Source organism: Protopterus annectens, chromosome 7.part0 (genome assembly GCF_019279795.1).
Source record: "Protopterus annectens isolate FY-2018-M chromosome 7.part0, PAN1.0, whole genome shotgun sequence".
Lineage (NCBI taxonomy): Eukaryota > Metazoa > Chordata > Ceratodontiformes > Protopteridae > Protopterus > Protopterus annectens.
This window is the reverse complement of record NC_056739.1, coordinates 1,773,860,353-1,773,876,665: the sequence shown is the minus strand read 5'-3', so window position 1 is coordinate 1,773,876,665 and position 16,313 is coordinate 1,773,860,353. Positions and strand designations below refer to the sequence as shown.

General features: G+C 36.6%; 1 protein-coding gene across 1 annotated transcript in view; it reads left to right on the top strand.

Annotated features, from left to right (window-relative positions):
• The window catches only part of LOC122807229, a 1,167,189-nt gene that overhangs the window by 1,094,352 nt on the left and 56,524 nt on the right, over positions 1-16,313 (top strand). The window contains exon 7 of the mRNA XM_044078307.1: positions 14,848-15,084. Coding sequence (XP_043934242.1) covers positions 14,848-15,084 — 237 coding nt within the window. The remainder of the gene's footprint in view (positions 1-14,847; positions 15,085-16,313) is intronic.

Genomic DNA, 16,313 nt, shown 5'->3' with positions numbered 1-16,313 from the left:
TTGAGGAACTTCGAGGAACATGAACTGTTTTAGACCCCAAATGAGGTACGTCCTCATTATGACGCACACTTGAGAGGTATGATTGCCGCCGCACCGACGGTTTCACACAGTACCTACGTTGACCGTGATCGCCGGGCGGTGTGTACCTCCGCATCCATATCCTATGAATATGACACGCACATATCCCGTTACTGTACCGTGGCCTGGCGATCATCCCGACCCGCGGATATGCATTGATGCAGGTTGACATTTCCATGGCTGGCGTTCCCTGCTCTGCCCACCCTCCCGGATGATCGGGTTGTCATTCACTATGTTTACTATGTGGAGATTTCGCCTCTTACTCATTTGTAAACTTGCATCCCTGGGATTCCATATTTACCTGTTGTACCTTATATCTGTGTATGTGTACATATATTTCTACATGTGTGATGATATCTATCTCCGTATCTGTGTATGCACATAAGTACATATGTGGTCAACTTGCGCCAAAAGTGGCAGCATACGGCTACGCCATCTGCTGTAGGACCGGCGTGCGGTTGAGGTGTTGGCGTTCCATGCTCCGCTGGCTATTGGGTGTGCAGTGTTTGGGTGGTGCCTATGTTGGAGTCACACATACATCCGCCCATACGGTACACATTACGGGCAGACATGTTTGTGTGGCGTCCATTTCACTGTGTGTGCAGGTAGGGAGGTGTCAGTCCATGGGGCCTACGCTGTCAGAGTATGTGCTATACGTTCCCTCTTTGCCAAGGCATAGGCATATTGGGTACGCCTCCGTCTACCTACTGGGGCTGGCACAGTGTGTTCATGGCGCTGAATGCCCTGTGCCTGTGCTTGCCTTGGCAGTTGTGGCGGGCTTGGTGGCCCTACACCATTATGTCCCTGCAGCAGCTGTTTCCGCAGAATCATATTGTGTAGCATACAACATACTATGAATATGTGGGCACATGTGCCTGGAGAGTACTGCAAGGCTCCACCGGATGTATCCAAGCACCGGAACCGTGATTTCAACATCCCAAACACACGCTCTATGATTATTCTGGTTTGTGCGTGTGCCTCATTATGGCGTTCTTGCATGTGTGTGTGTGCATTTCTGATGGGTGTCATCATCCACGGCTCCAGTGCATAGCCAGCATCCCCACAAGGTGACCTTGTGTGATGTCCCCTGGCAAATACCTGATACAGCTGTGAGGCATGCCAGATATGGGAGTCGTGGTAGCTTCCAGGGCTGCCAGCACACACATCCATGATAATGCCCCGCGCATTGCACACGACCTGGCAATTGATGGAGGGGTATCCCTTGCGGTTTATGTAGCGCCTACCCTGCTCCCGGCGGTGACTTGATTTCTATGTGCGCACAGTCTATCGCACCCAGTACCTCCGGTATTGTGCCACACGGTGGAAGTGGCGATATTGCTAGCCAACTCCTCCTGAGATCTGGGGAAGTTTATATACTCATGGGCATGTCAGAACATGGCATCCAGGAACTGGTGTAGTACCCTGGATGCTGATGCCTGTGAGATGCCCATTATATCCCCGGTTGGCCTTTGAAAGGTACCTGTAGCCAGTATTCGCAAGCTCACACATACCTTTGTGTCCACTGGGATGGGCTCCTCTGTTGTCTCTTGTTCTCAGGCGTGGCCGCACAGCTCCACTATTTGCTGTAACGTGTCCCTGTCCACCCTGTAGCGCTCTACTATCTCCAGGTCTTGCAGCCCCTGGTAGGTCACCCTTGGTCTGAACACTCTCCTTCTCCTATGAGGCCTACGGTAGTTGTCGGCACCCTCCTCCGCAACTCCGCCTGTCGCTGACACATACCTATGCATCACGCCACGGCGGCACCCAACATATACATATTAAAAGTTCCTGTGTGTTTACACCCTACGGTGCGGCATTTGGGAAATCGCTGTGTGTTGTGTGCATTCACACTTTATACTGTTGTGCTGTATACCCGGTGATGTCATTGGGTGTGTCTGTGCAGCCGTATCTGTGGATTATCTTCAGTGTTTTACCGCTGCAACTGCAACGGTATTGCCTTTAGTGTTACATTACAGTTGCCTGCATTGGCTTAGCTTTGCATCTTACATTACTGTTTCTGCACGTTGCACCTACTATTGCCTGCAGTGCATCCTGCAGGCACATGGCATATGATGCATTTTGTCTGCCGCCGCCGTTATGCTACCTCTGTACTTGGCTGTGCTATTTCGGTTCTTTGCTCTTTGCATTTCTACTACATCCCCTACTATCTTTGCATTCCTATGCCTCCCTTTTCCGCTTTAAGGGAGTCTGCATGCAGAGTTGTCAGCCGCCGTTTGCCCTTCCTGGATTGATTGGTGTTGATTGCTCATTACGGCTCCAATTACACTGCTTCCGCATTTCTTCATATTCTCCGCATTACCTTCCTATATCCGTGCTTTTTGACGCGGAGGCCGCCACATGACTGGGTTGGGGAACGAGTCATCCTCGTGCACATGCATCTGTGCGCATTATGTACTCTCAGCGCATCTATTTCCTCACACGCCGGTCCTACTGCTGTGATGTGCATTGTACAGCCCATGTTTGCTGGCCTCCAATGTGCTTCCTCCTACAGTGGCACACCCCTCTGCAATTGACATGTATTCCGTGTAGGCCACTCCTCGGTATACTACCGCTGCGCCGTTTGCTCCATCCTTACACCGGCGCCGGTTTTGCGATTCACTATTATCTGCCTCATTTGCATGGCATTGACTGCTAATACATGGTTACGGCGCCGAACACTGCCGCCACTCCTTGACAACCCTTGCGCTGGGGTTGAGGCTTTCCATACATACTATGGTGTGTGGTGGCTGTGCAGCTGATGTGTATTATACTGCTCTTTTAGGACATTCTCATATTATTTCATTGTTTTGCACCTTCTGTGCACATATCCGGGGATTCTGCTGTGGTTTCTGCATATAACATTTATGTCATTATTTACATTTTGTGCATGTTTTCTTTGGACATTCTCGGTGCCTTTCGCCATTGGCATATTGCACCTGTATGATACCTGACTTTGACAGCCTTCCATTACTCCTTGGTCATGTTTGGGTAAATCTAAACCGTTTTTCTTGGTTTACATTGCCGCGTTCTTTACGCTATTTCTGCGCCACTTCGTGGATCGATATTTGCCTTCATTTGTATGGTGCAATACCACACACAGTGTGTTTAGCATACCTACGCCGGGCGGCGAGGTCCGCGACGCCGGTAGTGCACGTGGGATTGGTTCATACCTGAATCGCTCGGTGGCCATATTTGGCTTTATAACGCCGACGCTATGCGGGTGCCTGGCGCAAGGTTCATGAATCCCGGGGATAATCTTTTTTCCTTTTTGTTAGGAGGGTGATTATTTATCTGTGTATAATAATTCCAGTATGTGTCTATTTGGTATATTTTTGTTGTTTTAATTATTTTATAAATTTTAGATAGATATTCAGCACCTTGATAAGGTTGATTATTAATTATAATAATGTAATCAATAAATTTTGGGACAGTATGTCTAACTGTATCTTGCATTTGTCCAATTCTATTTATAAGATATTGTCTTAGATTTTGCAAAAGTAGCCATGAGTGATTATTTATATTAGATTTTCTGGTTATCTGATCTTTAGTTAATAATTTCTGTTGTTCTACCAGCCAGTAGCTTATTGAACCTATCTTGAGCATATTAATTTTCTGAATTTGGTATGTATCAAGGATAGTGGGTGTGAAGGCTATAGGAAAGATCAGAAAGAACCATGAATTCATATTTGGGACTTTGTTTATGAACAATTTAAATGTTGTTAGTGTGATGTTCATATATTTGGATGGCAGTGTATTATTTTTATTTTTATCTTCTAGATAATCTTTTAGGTTCATAGGTTCATAGGTTCATAGGTTCATACTAGGCTATCTGCCCAAGGGCATTTATAAGCCTAGCCCATAGTTATGTGGCTTTCGCCACCCCTTTAGTTTGAATAAAAACTATGCCTATCATTTTTCTGTGCCTCTGTCAAGCAGTGACACTGAAGTAATCATCCAAACTAAAGGAAATGGTATTATAGTTAAATGATCTGATATGTTGTTATGACTAAGTTCAGTATAGACCTGTTCATGTAATTGTTTCCATATAGGTTTATAGTGAGCATTTAACCATAAGGTTATATTTTTAACAACAGAGGACATAATATATATCTCAATATCAGGTAAATTAATTCCTCCATCTTCCCAGTTTGGTAAATGTTTATTTAAAGCAATTCGGGGTTTTTTTGGGAACCATAAAAAATGTAATATTAGTTTATTATATCTCTGAGTGATATACTTGGGAGGTGGCAGTGAAAAACTTTGTATTAGATATAATACTTTAGGAAAAATAATTGATTTAATGAGGTATAATCTGTCTCCCATTGTAAACATATATTTCTTCCAGGTAGACATCGCTTGCTCTATTTTATCTAGTGTTTCATTATAATTATATATAAGTGAGTCAGTTAAGTCTTCAAGTAGATCTATGCCTAAATATAATATTTTATTATTTTCTGCTATGTATTTGGCATATTTTTTGTTTATATGTTTCTTTTTAGTATTACATGACATAATTTTCGTTTTGTTTTCATTGAACTGTAAACCTGAAATAGTTTGAAAATTATTTATTTTTTTAATCAAATCTTGTAAAGATGCATTAGTGTCTGATAGGGTAAGAAGTATATCATCTGCAAATAACTGTAATTTAAGAGATAAAGTTTTGTTGATGCAGATACTTTTAATATTACTATTTGATCTTATCTGATTTGCAAATGGTTCTATAAGTAATGCAAGTAAAAGTGGTGATAGGGGACAGCCTTGTTTAGTTCCTTTTTTGATTAGTATGGGACCAGATCTATATGAACCTAATTTAACATATGCTATGGAGTCTTTATATAGTGACTGAATAAGGGCAATAAAAGATGTAGGAAAATTATATTCTTTTAGGACTAGTGTAAGGAAATTCCAGTTAACAGAATCAAATGCTTTATTAATATCTAAGGATATTATATTTAAATCCAAGTTTGCATGTTTACTATAATCTATCAATGACAGAATTCTTTTAAGATTATCATATGTATTTCTTCCCTTGATAAATCCTGTCTGGTCATCATGTATTAGCATGGGAAGAAAGTGTTTAATTCTGTCAGCATATATTGCCATGAACATTTTATAATCCATGTTTAATAAGGATATTGGTCTATATGATGAACATTGTTTCTCATCTTTGTCTGATTTAATTATTGGTGATATCAATGAATATTTCCATGAAGGTGGTATAATTATATTTTGATTAACTATGGAGTATACTTTTAAGAGTAAATATATAGCTTGATTAGGTATTACTTTATACATTTGTGATATTATATTATCAGGGCCAGGTGCTTTATTTAATTTAAGCTTTTTAATCTGTGATTTTAGTTCTGTCATAGTAATTGGTTTGCTTATAGTGTCAGTTTGTTCCTGTGTTAATCTAGTAATAATTTTGTTTTTAAGATAATTTTTTATATCTTTGTCAGGTTTTTCATGGATGCTTTAAAGGTTATCATAGTTGTATTGTAATCTAAAGGCTTCTAATATACTATTTAGGTCCGTGACTTTTTTCTTTGTATTAGGGATATATAATTATTTTATTTGCTTAGATTTTATTATTTTTTTTGTTCTATTAGCTAGTTGTCTCTGATGTGCTGGATTTGTTGAATAAGAATTTAATTTTATATTTTCTAGGTTAATCATTGTCTTGTGATGTAAAATTTCCGCATATTTGTTGTTAATTTGTAGCAATTCTTGAATTAAATCTTTATTTCCTTCTTGAATTCCTAGTTTTAATTTATCATCTTTCTTTTGTAATTCTAGTGTGTCTTTATTCCATATTTTTCTTTTATTGATATACCAGGATAGTACTTTTCCATATATATATATATATATATATATATATATATATATATATATATATATATATATACTTTTAAGGAGTCCCAGATATATATTTCTGAAATGTTCTTTGTGGTATTTAGTTCAAGGAAAGTTTTTATTTCATCTTCAAAACATTCTTTAATGTCTGTTAATTTTGTAACACATGAAGGTATTCTTGTTATGGGATTCTTATTTATATGCATAAGCTCCATTTCAAAAACCAGAGCATTATGATCTGATAACGGACAGTTTATTATTTTGACATTACTTATTTTTGTTACTAAATCATTGGATACGTATATCCTGTCAATTCTGGAACTAGTCTTATATCTATGTGAGTAAAAAGTATAAATTAATGAGTCTGGGTCAGCAAATTCATTTATATCATTTATGGAGAATGCGTCTGTAAACTTCGAAAGTGTCTTTGATATAGGTAACCTTCTTCTCTTACTTTTTGAATCTGTATCTTTGTCATCTATTATACAGTTGTAGTCTCCTGCCATTATTAGACTACCATTAGTTAAATGTAATATTTCTTCAATATGATGTTTTACTGTTCCTACGCCAAGTCCTGGTATCCAGTATAGGTGAACTAAAGTGTATATTTTCCTATTTAACTCTATATTTACTAAGCAAAACATACCAGATGTGTCTTGATAAGTGTTAATTATTCTAGGAGAAATAATTGTATTATGCATTAATATGGCTACTCCTATCTTCGTTTGTTTGTATTGAGAACTTACTAATACTGTGTAGTTATTAATATTGAGATTGTTTATATCATTATCTAATAGATGCGTCTCCTGAAGAAATACTATTTGTGGATTGTGTAGATTTATGTATTTATATAGACTCCACCTTTTGATATTATTATTTAATCCATTAACATTCATGTGTTGGTTTATGCTTTATTTGTATGACAGTTATTATACATAGATTTAACTCTTGGTTTGCATTATATGTATAATTTACACTATTGTTTACATGGAAGATCTGCTTATCTTCTGTAGACACCAAAACAGTATAAGAAAACAATGACATTTCTAATTTAACTAATTCTAATTGATTACACCTTTTCCTATCTCTATGAGGTAAAATACCTCTTTGCATGAGTAACACAAGTACCCACACAAACCTTCTAAATCTGTGACTAGTGTTTAAACAAATATCTCTTAACTTCATAACTTAGTATGTCACTATTTACATATATTAACAAGTTAATATGATCAGCTAATAGACAATTATATGCAAATTTGTGTGAAAGCAAGAATATTTATACATCAATAACCTGCTTATACTTGTTAAATCTTACTTGCAGAGTTTCTTATAATCAGGGTTACAAAAACAATTTTCCAATTACATTTAACAAAATTTGTTTCATCTTAGTACAACAATTCACATATCAATCCAACATGACACATTTGCTTTAATTCACACTGCAAAGACTCCAATACCTTGTTAATTAGTTATATTGGTTAAATTCTCATATTACTTATGTTCTTTTTAGATTGTAGTTTCATTATACTTGCAATTTGTTTAGGGTAATTTTCCACCTCTAGAGTCATCAGTGCTATAAGAATATTATTTATTCTATAGTTGTGTGAATATTTCCTATTTTCTTCCTCACTCTTTATGAAATAATTAGATTTATTTATTCTTTAACTTTTGAGAAAGTAGTTTTCCAAGTCATATTCCAGAACTCTTTACAAAAATTGTGTCGGCTTATATGAAAATATATGTACATATATATAAATATATATACATAAACTTATATATAATGGTCTTTACATACCTTAAGATTCAAAATACTGAAGTAAAACATAGTGGAGAGATAGGTTCCCGACCCACAGACTGGCTAGACTCTGGAAAAGAACCCCGATGACTGAACGGGAGAGAGGAAAATCACCCCGGGGATCATAATGGTCACCCCGGCAAACAGGTGTCCAGGTAAACAAACAATATGGAAAGAAACAGCCAGAGAACTGCCATGACTAGATTTATACAGGCCCCAGGGTCGATATTCTAGTAGTAATTTATGAACCCACACAGCTATTTATGATTTTTATTGTATATATGTAATATTCTAGTATTAGAAATTCTTAATATTAATGTATATAACTATGTATAGAGTATTGCCTTTCTGTATATCTAACAATATTTACCTTTTTTCTAACAATAACTATGCGTAGGTTGCTATTTCTGTTGGTATATAGAGAACCTATTAAAACATTTGTTTAGTGTCTGTTTACTAAATCTAATCATGTTTTATTTTATTTAGTTTAAGTGTGTGAAATGTTTAGTAATAATCAGTAACACAAAAGGGTCAACATGTAGCTTCATAATTCAGGTGCACTAGCACTTTAAGTAGTGCTCATTTTGGGATTCACTTCCTTGTCCAGGAATGCTGCAATTACGTTTTATTCAAAGGACATTATACGCAAGCATGAAGTGCTCACAATGAGACATAAGACATTAGGGTGTTGTTTGCGTGTGTATTTAAGGCTGCTGTCTCGTGGATGGGGCGGGAAAAGTAGTGAAGATTTTTCTTGATTTTCAAGGCATCGCTCGTGGTAATATTTATTTTTGCATATATTTATCTGTGTTATATGCAAGACATTTCTATGTTATATGTGAGACATACTACGACACCTGCTAGTAAAACAAACAGCACCAAATGCTTTACTTCATATAAAAGATTCAATATGACATTCTAGTAGTGTAGAATAATTTACTGTAATAGCATGTACGTGTTTAAACTCTTAACTAACTATAATCATCCAGCACAACTCAATCATTGTCTATATACACATTATTTTTCTTCTTCTAGTCGAAGAGTTTTAAGATGTGCTTGTTTTGAGATTTACTTCCTTGCCTAATGATATTGCAATTACATATTATTTAAAGGGCGTCATACACAATCACAAAGTGGTTACAATGAAAATTGCAACCTTTATATATTACTTGTATGCAAATTTGAGATTGCTGTCTCGTGAATGGAGCAGGAAAAGTATTGAAGATTTTTCTTATCTTTCAAAGTATCGCTCATGAAAATATTTTTCTACTGCACAGCTACAACACAGTTCAAGGATCTTCAATAGACACAACATTATCCCCCTTCCAGTAAGGAAGCTTTGTATATATACATTAAAAATACAATAAGAGTCCATGAGGTGTACTGGGATGCTACAACATCATAATCCATACAACCAGACATGTGCGCACACCCAAGCTGTCTTTCTATCTCAGTAAAGCAAATCATTACGACAGCATTAATGGATTAAGTACTTTAACTATGCAACTCATTTAACATAAATATGTAATTTTTCAAAGAATGCATTTGTCCCGCTCCCCTCCCTGCCCCGATTGGAAAACTTAGATTAGACATATTATATGAATGACGCATTCAAAGATTTTACAACAAATTGCTAGTATAGTTAAATAAATGGTGAGATGGTTATATCTGCTTGAACCAGATATCCATTTGCATATATCTTGAACATATTGCTATATACCAGGGGTGTCCAAACTTTTGGCTTGCTGGGGCCGCATTGAGTGAACAGAAATTGTCTTGGGGCCGCATATAAAATATATCATATAGTTAACTCTTTCGCTGCCACAGGAGACCAAAGTTGATCTCCTAGCTGTACTGTAGGTGCATTTGAACAATGAATAAATGCCTAATATTTGTCTTAAAATTCAATTCTCATTCTAATTCTAATTCTCTAATCTAACAGTTAACTCTAACATTTTAGTTAATATATATATATATATATATATATATATATATATATATATATATATATATATATATATTTTTTTTTTACAAATAAACAGATATTCAATACAGCAATAGCATTTCTCACTGGGAAAACCACTCCAGCAGTCCAACTACATAAAATGTCAACATTAGCAGTCCTACAATACTATAATCCACAAAAATAAGCCAACAAATTTGCAATAAAGTAAATAATTCACATTACTGACAATAAAACAATTCTGAATAAGCTACAAGAGGGTCTCACCCAAACAAATGACTGGTGCCAGAAACATGGCCTCAAGCTATATGCCAAAAATGCATCATCATCATCCCCTTTGAAGAGAGTGATAACCCCCCCAAATTATCACATTAGTAACAATGTTGTAAGCATGCAATCAGTCATGAGGTGCTTGGGCACCCAGGTTGATAGAAACCTGACTTTTGACCAGCATGTTGTCTCCATTGTACAGAAAGCTTTTTACATGGCCCATCTCATTAGTAAGGATATCATCCAGGGACAAGGAGGTCATAACATCCCTATATTCTTCCTTTACGAGAGCAATTATTGAGTGTAATGCCCCTTTTGGCATGTGCCTCAGCAAAATACCATGCCAAAAAAAAAGACTACAACCATTTCTGACAAAAAAAAGGTCAAAGGATTGCGTTCACTTAGTTATCCAAACAGACTAAAAAGCTTCTTGCTTTCCTCTGTCTCTCACTGGCCCCTATAAATGTCATCACTGGCTTACTTTCCAGGCTAAGAAAGATCCTGCCTTAATGGACTTTCTCCACCTCAGAAATACTGGTTATATTTAGAACGCTCACTACAAAGATCACAGTCTTCACTGCAACATAAGCAAGCCACTTTGTATGGGCAGGTTCTTGACACAAAATCCTTCAACTTCTGTAAAAAGCTCCTCTCATTATCAGACAAAGTAGTTCAGCAACACAACAACTGGATGGATAGTCATAAATGTACTCCTTGAGTAAGTAGCATAGCCTTCATCAAACCAGATGGAAAATCCACATACTAAGCTTTCCTAGCTGGATGGCTAAGATCTAATATTGGTTACTCAAGTCTATTTGCCCAAGAAGAGGTGCCTATTTAACTAAGAATTCCATTTGCAAAAATGTATTCAGTATACATATTAAATATCTCTCTCTTACACACACAAAAGGAGCCCCTACTTGTAAAATAGGCAACCTCAGTAATCACATGGCACAGACTCACTGAATGAAATTGTCTGGAAGTTAAAATCACCAAAAATTAAATCAATAAGAAATCCATAAACTCTCTAAGATCATACTACATAATGGAGTAAGCATATAACTTCTGTCCAATCTAAAGCCATTTGACATTCAGACAGTAATGCTGACCTTCACTTTTGAAAAAAAAAAACAAATTCCCAGAATTTGTCAATAGCTCAAAGTGCAGGAGATTATTTTTTATGTATTATGTATTTATTTATTCTTGGAAAACATCTTTAAAACTGTTAAATTGATCACACACCCAGAAACACAGAAAAGTTATTGTGATAAGTAAACCACAGACTGCTGCAAGAAATCAAAGTCACATTAGCACTCTATGCTCATGTCCGAACCAATGAAGCATACCTGTCAATTCCAAAAGAATTAAAGTAGCTTAAAAAGAAAGTTATTTGCAAGGTTACATGGCAGTTTGTATTGGAAATAAGCAGAGATATTAAAAAAGGTCTGTTTCTCATAATTAAGCTAAAAAAAGTCTTCCAAGGTAAATACAACATTCTAATTTAGCATGGAACCATACCTCTCAACCTTAGAGCAAGAAATCTGGACAAAGTGAAAAATAAAAGTGTGACACATGCCCAAAAATAGTTATGCATCACAGACACCATTGAAACAGCTATAGCTGCAAACATTTTACATCACGTATAATATTTCTATCCTATCATTGTCAGTTAAGCATCATATGTCTCATTTAATCCTGCCTTTTTTGCAACAAAGAAAACCATGCTTTGAAATGACAACTGCATTAAAAATAATAAAAAACATTGCATCCACATCCTGAAACTTCCTACCTGCAAACAACCACAGAGCTTTCACTGAAACTAGGGCTGCTTATTTCCCCAGAATGACAGCTCTCCCTAATTAAGTCTAATGGTATACAATCTACCAGGATCTGGACTACCTGAAATAAATTAAATTATGGCCTGTAAATTGCAAGTGCACTTTGTTTAATTAAACTATATTTCAAAGCCCACTTGCTGTATTTTTTCAGTAACATCCCAATATCCATTTCCAGGTCACTTTACAAGACATTGGCAGTGGTAGACTTGGCATCCTCCATATCCCTACAGGACCACACTCATACTGCTAACATTGTCCATTAAATGTAAATATCCCTCCACTGTAAGTGGCAAGAAGCTATGTCTTAAAAAATCTACTTTTTGCAAACCTGGTACCCAAGTATCAGGTTTTGAAACAAAGAAACATATTCTCCACAGTCTGCAAATCTCTTTTTTTAATAATGCACTCCCAACACAAACACATCAAAACTACCAACATTTAAAAAATGACATTGTGCCCACCTGATTTGCCAGTATTGATGATCCACCAAAGATATGCTTACTATTGTCCAATCTACCACTGCTTAGAACCCCTCCTAAAACAGTACTGGGTGCTTTTTTGTTTGTCAAAAAAAAAAAATTAAAACTTTATATGCTACAGTCCCACAAAGTCAATTGACTACTGACCCATTAACCCCAGGCTGCTGTCTCATTCTTACTCCATGGAACTGCATTACCTTGGATGACTACTTTTATTTCCTAAGCAAAAGATAGAAATTGGAAGATGAAGCAAAAGTCCAGACATTCTTCGAAAAACCATACAGCTGAGAGGTATGATTTCATATGTAATATAACACTCTACCTGTCAGGAAAGCTGCAATTTAATGAAAGTGCACTTTTAATGTAGGATATATTTGTGAGCTAACTTGTTTGTGTTCAGTAGGTAGACTGATCATCGTTAGCCTCTTTTTGCATGTTTCTCTCTGTCATACACACACACACACACACACACACACACACACACACACACACACACACACACACACACACACACACTACTTCTACTTTCACACACAAACATTCTGCTTTCATGCATGCACTCACTCATTCACTCCATACTTACCTTCTAACACAGATTAAGTGCTGTCCCTTTCAAAGGCAATGGCGGCAAATCCATACACGAGTCCCTCTTCAGCGAGAACACACACACACTGACTCTTTGGCACAAAATAATGATGCGAACACATAGACCCTTCTTTGGTGCAAAAAAAAAAAAAATAAAAACTAGAAGGATGCTTTGGCGCATATGCACACCGATGTTAGAGTTACAGATCACGGGTGTGAAAAACACAACAAAAAAAGTGTTTTGGGGCATGTATACATTGATGTTGGAGTTAAGAGGTAGAGGGCCACATGGAAGAGCTCTGAGGGCCACATGCGGCCCACGGGACGCAGGTTGGACACATCTACTATATACATTTTGTTTGTTGATGACTAAATCAGAGACGTAGAGAAAGAAAAACATTGTTATCAAGTTTCAAATATGGATAGACCTAAATGATAATGTTAATTTACTCGGTTTATATTTATTCCAAATTTTAAGTGAGATAAAATAAATAGAAACTGTACCTGATATATTACTGCGATTAATGACTGGAAGATTTCTTGTTAGTTTTTGTGACATTGTTTAAAGTTTTGTGGTACATGTAACATATAAGTTATTTGTCCTTTAGTTTTTTTTTTCTTCTGTTCAACAGTCTTCCAGTTGTTTACTTCTGCATTTCTTTTTGGTGTACTATTTGTCCAATCCATAGATTCTTCCTGTGTTAAAATGTTGTTTGTAGTGAGATATTTTATTGCTGATTTCACTGTTTCAAATATTTTTATTCTCACTGGAAGGAATATACGAATTCTTGCTGGAAACAAAAGATGGGTCTTCAGTTGTTTCTTTTTCAAGATTTTTATTATTGGCATGAATTCTTTTCTTTTGAAAACCACTTTTGTAGAGTAATCATTGTCAAATCTAATTAACACACCATTATATTTAATGGGTGAGTTAGTCCAAGCATTTTTGAGGATGAGTTCCTTGTCTTGCATGGAGAAAAGTTTAACAATTATTGATCTTGGTTTGTTTTTGATTAAAGATGCATTTCCTGAAGTTGACAATGACCTGTGTGCACATTCTGTTCCAAAAGAAAGGGCTTCCGGTAATTTTAATACATTTGGGATCCAGGTAGTAAGAAAGTTTATTGTATTATCCCCTTCCGCTTTTTCTGGCAGACCATATTTTCGGATATTATTTATTCACATTCTGTTTTCCATGTCATCTATTTTCTCTAGAAGACGTGTATTTTGTTGCAGTAACAATTCAGTTTGTTGTTCTTCTTGCAGGAGTCTGGAATCGATGTAATTTAAGGACTGTTCTATAACAGAAATTTGACCTTTCTGTTGTGTGAACATTTCCTGAAGCTGTTCAGGTTGTTGAGTACATTTTTCTTTAAAAGAGTCCAATTTATTATCCATCTTATCTATTTTAGTTGTCAACTCTTAAATATTTAAAATAAGTGAATGTAAATCCTTTTTGAATGTTGGGTCCTGAGGTGGATTCCTGAGATGGCTCATTCTGAGTAGCTGATGCTGATGTTGATTTTCTAGTAATTAATTTGACAGAAATTTTCCAATGGAAGTTGATAAAAATTGTTCTGATGATGTCTCTGGGTATTAGAAAGTGGTTAGTAGCGAAGATATCTTCTTATTGTTGTTTTTTCTCAAAATTCCTGTCTGAAATATTATTGAGGAAAGAGAGCTGTGAGAAAGTGGTGTTACCAGGTCGCCATCTTCGCCACGCCCCCAACCTCTAAAAACATTATTGAATGGTTACAAATGTACACATTTTAGTGATATAATACTTCAGCAAGTTATTCACACCAGTGAGCTATAATTGGGTAAGTTCTGTTTAGCATTACGATGTTCAAGAAAATGAATAACGATTAGCCATCATGGATCATTTGATTATCTCCCTTCACCGGGATTAATATACCACTGTAATTTATAATGCAAAAAAAATGGAAATACACACATAGAATTGATGAATATCCTTTGTTTTTGCAGAACTCAAAGGCTTTCAGCATGATTCAGGATCTCACTCAAAACCTCCAAGCAGCAACTGTCTCTGGGGCCTCCAAGACAATGAATCTGCTGCCCTCCTTACTGAAACCTGTAGAGGATGTTTCTAAACTCATACCAAAAGAGCTCATATCAGGAGCATCAGACAAAATCAGTACACTGAGAAACACAGTATCAGATGCAACCAACAGTACACTGAAGAATATATTTGCCTTCACACCTGTAAGTGCTGCTTTCACTGAATCTTAAACATCTTCTTTTATATTTAGTAAGAATGGAAAGCTGGAAGTAACTCATTCTTTGGTCTGTCTTATGTAGGAGCTGCAGTGTACTGGAAAAGGATGCAGTAGTATGCTTGGTCTGTTAGTAGTATCTTCTTCATGGGACTTTGCAATGCATAATGTCACTAGACACTTGCAATGCCACTGCATTTTTTCTTTAAAACAAACTGGAGAATCAGTTTTTCCCTGTTGTTTGATACACATAGATTATGTTAATACAGAACTGAGGATTTATTCCCTGGCTGGAAAGTATATCCACTTATAATGAAACTTTTTGTTTAAATATGATCAGTTTAATTTCACGTGAATGATATGCAGATATGTAAATAAGTCTTTCAGCTTTTTCCTGTTAGAGGTTGCTACAGCTGAACTCCGGTCTGCTCATGATTGGCAGTGGATTTTTACGGTGCTGAGTTTGCAGCCCGACACCCAACCTTCAAAGAAGGCATGCCCATTCATGCTTGCACCTACCTGCATGTCTTTAGTGTCACTCGACCATAGGGAGGGCATGCAGACTCCACACAGAAGGCACTCCAGCCGAGAATCGAATGGGAGAACCTCTTGCTGTGAGGTGACAACACTAACCGCTGCTTCATATAAGTTTTAAAACATTTAGAAAAATGTTCCATCTTTAGCAGCATAATGTTGAAGTACTGAGTAGCTGAAAAGCTGTGCCATACCCAAAGAGATGCAAGGTAGCCAACGTTGTAATGTCCTCCCCATTCAGGAACTCAGCAAAACATATTAATGATCTCAGAGAACTATAGGGATTGCATCTGTAGCTTATATTAGTAGGCTAAGTCTGCTGAGTTACCTCCACAGCTGTCTACAGGTCCTCCCCAGAAGCACGCAATAAAGTGATGGTTACTGCTGTCATCCCTCTTTACCCAGGCCCTCATTTTGTGCATTGAGTTGTTTGGTAGTATAGACATAAAAGAAGAAGTAGACTATGTCTAATTCAAAGAAACTGCCAAATAGCATATAGGCAGGACAAAGGGAAAGTATGGACTAATGCATGTTTTTCTTAGCACTTAAAGAAGCTTTGAAATATTATAGAAAAATCATTGTAGTTTGTGCTCTGGTACTATATAGACTAAGTATGGCTGTCATATGGAAAATTACAGAATGTTTAGTTTATCTGGTGATTGTGTTCTGGCAGAAACAGGATTA